General features: G+C 37.9%; 1 protein-coding gene across 1 annotated transcript; it reads right to left on the bottom strand.

The window, feature by feature from the left end:
- Positions 1-1,303: 1,303 nt before the first annotated feature.
- Positions 1,304-2,057, bottom strand: LOC114112835 (interferon beta-2-like). Its single transcript, XM_027963935.3, has one exon. The coding sequence runs from the start codon at positions 2,003-2,005 to the stop codon at positions 1,445-1,447; it is 561 nt and encodes a 186-aa protein (XP_027819736.2). The 5' UTR covers positions 2,006-2,057; the 3' UTR covers positions 1,304-1,444.
- Positions 2,058-5,923: the final 3,866 nt, after the last annotated feature.

The following is a 5,923-nucleotide window of genomic DNA, read 5'->3' as shown; positions in this document are numbered from 1 at the left end:
AGAGTTAAACCCGGCGGTGGGGGTGAGACTGTGAGAGATGGGACGATGGGAGGACCTTGAGCACAAAGCAGAGCCAGGGGGAGTCAGTGAGGCTATAGGCTTAGAGCCATTTTGGACAACGTGAGAAACAGCCAAGGCGATGGGACTGGCTATGGGACCCTGGGAGTGCCTTGCAGCCAGAGGAGAAGTCAGCGGTGGCCAGGAGACAAAGAAGCATGGGACGGTTTGGGGGACTTTCTGGGGGTGAGAAGGAACGCGGCCACCACCTGGGTCAGGGACCAAAGAAGTGTGCGCCCCTGGAATGCTCTGGAATTTTCAGGGTCTTTCAAGGATTCGGCCTTGAAGTGTGGGGAGTAAGTGTTGAATAGCTGAAAACTAGGAATATTTTAAAAAGCGCAGCACTTTATTTTTTTGAATTAATTTTGTATTGAATTATATACTTACTGTAAATGAACTATTTCACGTTTCCAATTTTATAATAAATCTATAGAAGATATTTTAAATATTAAGCATAGAATATTAAAATATATTTTGTATATAACAGTAGCATTTTATGAAGCTTTAAACTATATTTTCTGTGTACTGAAACAAGTATTTAATATCGTTTTACTTCTCTATCCTTCACGGAAGTAAACAATATTTTCATGATTACTTTTCTCTTATTTTTAATTGAGTGAATTACCATCTTTGACAATTCCTAACAACTCCCAAGACAGTCTTAAGTAATTTTCGACTGATGTTCCTGAAACCTCTTTCTGAGGACTACGTTGTTGGAAATAAGGGTTGGAGTGTACAAACAACTGAGGACATTTAGAAGGTCAGAATTTTTCATTTACTTTAGTAAGTATTTTATAAATTAAGTGGAATTTGCTAAATTTTATTGGCATAAAGAAGGCTTACCTTGTAAGACTCTCAAATGTAAGGTGGTGTACATTTTACCCCAATTAAAAAAAGAGAGAGACCAAAACCCCACATCATATAGAGGGGCCCTCCAGCATGAGCTGTCTGGTACATTTAAAGACGTGAACAAGACAAGTGCAGGTAGGCTGTATGGATACATGGAGAGCATGCATATAACTCGGACATCCCACACAGCTCCCTTGTATTTTAAATTCCTCAAAGGCAGGGGCCAGAAACTCTACTACCCTGCAGGCTTGTTTTGCAATGAATGTCTCCAAAGTGCTCTGCAATTTTTAATATGTGTTGTCACAAAAATCAAGTTGACATTGAAATGGCCACATTGACTTTTGTTTCATAATTTATTTCTCATATAAAAGTTTAAATAAATATATAATGCATAAATCAATTTAAAAATTGCTTACAGTTTTTAACTGTCCATTGAAATCAGTGCCTTGCATCGTCATTTACTTCAAGAGCCTCTGCTGCTGAAGAGTCTCACCTCAAAGTCACATTGTCCCTTCCCAGAGCCACAGGTGGGAGATGTTCAGTCACGGAGGTAACCTGTTAGGCTCTTCAGGAAAGAAAAGATCCTGAGCAATTGCACTTGCACGACTGCCCAGGCACACCTGTTGTGCTCCTTGGACTTGAGGTACTGCCCGAGGTTGAAGTAATATTTCTGCAGGTGAAGATCGGTCATGTCTCCCATAGTGGAGGTTTGCTTCTGCATTATTTCCTTCTGGATTGGTTCCAGACGACTCATCTGCCCATAGAGTTCCTCACGGAGGTGCTCAATGATGGCGTCAGACCAGCCAGTGCTGGAGAAGTCTCTGGTGAGAATATTGAAGATGTGCTGGAGCATCTCATACATGACCAATACGGCATCTTCCTTCCGGAACTGCTGTGCTTGCTTCATCTCCTCCGGGACCTGGAAGTCCATCCTGAACTCGAGGCAATGTTGAGGAGTTGCAGGTAACTGCTGCAGAAGTTTCTCACACACCGCAGTGCTCCGCCTTTGTTGGAATCGAAGCAAGCTGTAGCTCCTGGAAAGAGCTGTGGTGGAGAGACACAGCAGGAGAACCATCTGGAGGAGGCACTGGTAGGTCATGGTGAAATCAGGCCCAGGCCTGCCTGTTCTGCTAGTAGGTGCTGAAGCTGAGTCTTCAAGAGTTTGCAGAGTGAATGTCCTTCCTCCTTGAGTGTGGGCTACTTATACAGGATGGCTCTCCTTTCTTCTTGAGAGGAATTTCCCACTCTCAGTTCTCCTTTTTTCCCCCCGTGTCATTTAAATGATTAGTTACCTCTAAAACTCTTGTTCTTTTAAGCTCCTAGCTTTTCATACAGTCTGGAGGAATTTCTAATGTTTCTGTAGATTTTCAGTGAATTGATAAATGCTAAAAAAAACAGTAGCCTAATCAATTTGAATTACAGCAGGGTTCTTTCATTGAGAAAAGATTTTGTCTTTGTTTTTTCATATTATCAGATTCTGTGAAAGTGCTTTATTTCTAAAAGTTTAAGATTTTAGAAAAAAATATATTTTTATATCTAAAATAGAATGATATAAGCTAAGTTGATGAAATATTTTGTAGGCCTCAGCCATAAGCAGCAAGATATTGCATAACTTTATCAACCAAAATTTATTGCTTTATTGACAATCTCAAACTATTCCAGGTATAAGTAAAAAGTAAAGATTAAGGAATATCTCTATGCAGGCAAATGAATGTTACACAGACCATGCCTTAAAGTCCATGATTCCTCTTATAGGGATCCTTTGTGACAATTGCTGAGGCCCGATGCATATTTATTTTGTACATACTTCAAAATAATCTAAATATCTGATGTTGCACGCTAGGGTAAGGATGCAGCAAGCAGGAAAATTCTTTGCTCTTCACTTTGTACCTTTGGAACTGCTTGTACATGAACTTTTCCTCATAATGAAAGAATATTTCTGAGATAGGATTCTTAGGGATTTTCATAATTTAGTTTGAAAGAATTGAATAAATGTTCCTGTAGCTTTTACCCTTTCTTTTCTCACATTTACATTTTTTCTATAAGGAATTTATTTTTTGGTATTATTAGAAAATAAAAAGCACCTGGTTATATTCAAAAGCAGGGCATAAAATTGTAGATACACTGCAACTATGTAAAAGTATATAGGAAAAAAATAAACTAAAGGAAATATACTAACATTTTAATAGGAATTAAGTTTGACTTGTGAAACTAAGGATAACATTATTTTTATCCTTTATGTGATTTTCCAATATGCTACCAGAGAATGTATTCAGCACTGCTCAGAAGAAATATAATTTCCTCAAAGTTTAAAGAAATTTTAAATTTCTTAAGTTAAAATTTTCTAGTAGCCACATCAAAAGAGGAAAAAGAAACAAGTGAGGTTAATTTTAACAATGTCTTTTATTGAACATGAAATATCCAAATGTTATCATTTCAACACATACCAATATAAAATTAATAATGAGATAGCTACATTCATCTTTTTCATAGTTCCTTCAAAATACAGTACATACTTTTACAGTCATAGTACAGCTGAGATTGGACTAGTGAAGTGGTCAGTTGGCCTCTTGTGGTTGATGTCGTGGTGGCCAGCACAGCTCAAGATGGAGGGAGGAGCTTGATCAGAGAGCCAGGAGAATTTCCAAGTTTGCAGGGACCACACAGAAGGAGCTTCAAATTGTGGACAAGTTATGTGCTAAGAATCAAGGGGATCAATGGTGGAAAATCAGCTCAGAATGTATTAGGAACAATCTTGATGCCGGAGGGTAGCTTTGTAGTTAATTCGAGAAGAGGGTAGGCCATGCTCGGTTGTGCCCTGGACAGAAGAATGGGCACAGATGTTGTTGGGAACTGAAGCAGGGAGAAATCCTGCCCAGGTGCTCTCATCTCTCGGAGACTGAAAAGAAAGACCAGAGTGAGGAACTGGAAGAAGGGGATGGGTGCAGAATTGTAAACAAGAATTCTCTTTTTTGCTTTCTTCCCTTTGTCCTCCTCCCATGCCCTGCTATTGTGTTTATGAATTGCTTCTTAATCAGTCTCTTTCAATTGCCTTTATGGAGTTTATATCACCTTTCAATTGCCTTCATGGAGTTTATATTGATTTTTGTCAGTATAATTAATTTTGCGGTGAAAATCCTTGTTTCTCTCCTTTGGTGCACATTTTTATAGCCTTCTGTTGGGTATATGGCCTAGGATGAAGTAACTGGGTAAGAGAGTGTGCATATGTTCAGAGTTAGTAGATGTACAAACATATTTTCCAAATGTTTGCCCCAACTTATAGTCTCAGTATCTGAGAATGGGATGTTAGTTGCATTACTTTCTTTTCAACACTTGGTGTTGCCTGTCTTCTTACTTTTAGCCATTCTAGTGAAGCATAGTGATGTCTTATTACATCAAGACATCATGTAACTCATATTGCCTAATTGTTTCTAAGGTTCCATACAATTTCCATATGTTTGACCATTTTGGATATTTTCTTTGTGAGAGGCCTGTTCAAATACCTTGCTGACTGTCTCAGGTAATTTTTTTCTATCTAAAGATGATATAATTGTGTATATACAAAAATACAAAAGAATATATAAACTATTAGAATTTTAAAATAAATTTAACAAGTCACCAAAAAGAAGTTCAACTTTAAAATCAATCACCTCTTTTTACACTAGCAATAAAAACTTGGAAATTGACATTTCAAAATGATACCACTGATAAGAACATAAAAAGTCTATTACTGAGAAATTGTCACAGCCTGGAGGTGCCTAAGGAAACATGGAAATTAATAAAATGTGCCATTCTAAATAGCATCCCAAAGCAGAAAAACAATATTGGGTAGAAACTAAGGCGATCTGGGAATTCCCTTGAGTTTCCGTGGCTGGAACTCCATGCTTTCACTGCAGGGCACCCAGGTTGGATCTCTGGTTGAGAATCTATTTAATAAGATCCCACAGTTCTCATAGCCTTAAATAAATAAATAAAATAAAATGAAGTTACTCCAACCAGCGGGGGTGAATGGGTAGGTAGTGGAATAAGGACATCTTAATAAAGTGTAGATTTCAGGGTTTTTTTAAAGTAGCTTTGACAGGTCACTTTATCTTCATATTTAACCTCAGCTGAAATTCCAATACTTTGGCCACTTGATGCAAAGAACTGACTCATTGGAAACACCCTGATGCTGGGAAAGATTGAAGGCAGGAGGAGAAGGGGACAACAGAGGATGAGGTGGTTAGATGGCATCACCGACTCGATGGACATGAGTTTGAGCAAGCTCCGGGAGTTGATGATGGACAGGGAAGCCTGTGTGCTGCAGTCCATGGGGTCACAAAGACTAGGACATGAGTGAGCAACTGAACTGACAAGTCCATAATTTCATTTGTGATTCATATTAGATGGCCAGAAGCCAGTGAAAAATATAACAGTTTTTCCTTTTACAGTGAGACAGTATCTTGATCACTAATGAGGATTAAGCAACTTCTCTTTTTGTAAGGGAGCAGGGGGCATGTCAGCATGTGATGAGGTGGAAAGCAGCTATTTATTCATATCTTCCCTCAGTGAGGAGGGAAATCAGAGCGTGCAATAGGAGACTGCCAAGGCCACCTCCTCCTGAGAAACAACAGTTATTTAGTGAACAAGTTTTACTTAGCAAACATTTCTTAACCATGTCATAAAGAGAAACAAATATTTCCATTTTCTTGAACTATTTTAAAACTGTCTCCCAATAAATTTTTGCTGCTAGTTTGATTATGTGTCTTGTACATTCTTTCTGAGGTTTATTCCAATATACTTATGCTTTATTATTGTTGCAAGTATTAATGAAATTTTCTCATGATGTTTGCTACTTTTTAAATAGCAACTTTAAATAGAAAGTAGAGATAGGAAACTTTGCTATTAAGTTTTCCTTGCATTTTCATACACACACACATATGAAAATAACTAATTTGGGGTTTTTTTTTCCCCCCTCTGGCCAGTTTTACAAACACTATATAAACATTTTGGGTTGATTTTTCAAATTTTTAGATAA

The sequence above is a fragment of the Ovis aries genome, chromosome 2 (assembly GCF_016772045.2).
Source record: "Ovis aries strain OAR_USU_Benz2616 breed Rambouillet chromosome 2, ARS-UI_Ramb_v3.0, whole genome shotgun sequence".
In the NCBI taxonomy this organism is placed as follows: Eukaryota; Metazoa; Chordata; class Mammalia; order Artiodactyla; family Bovidae; genus Ovis; species Ovis aries.
Note: the sequence above shows the minus strand (reverse complement) of the source record. Positions and strands in the feature narration are given on the sequence as shown.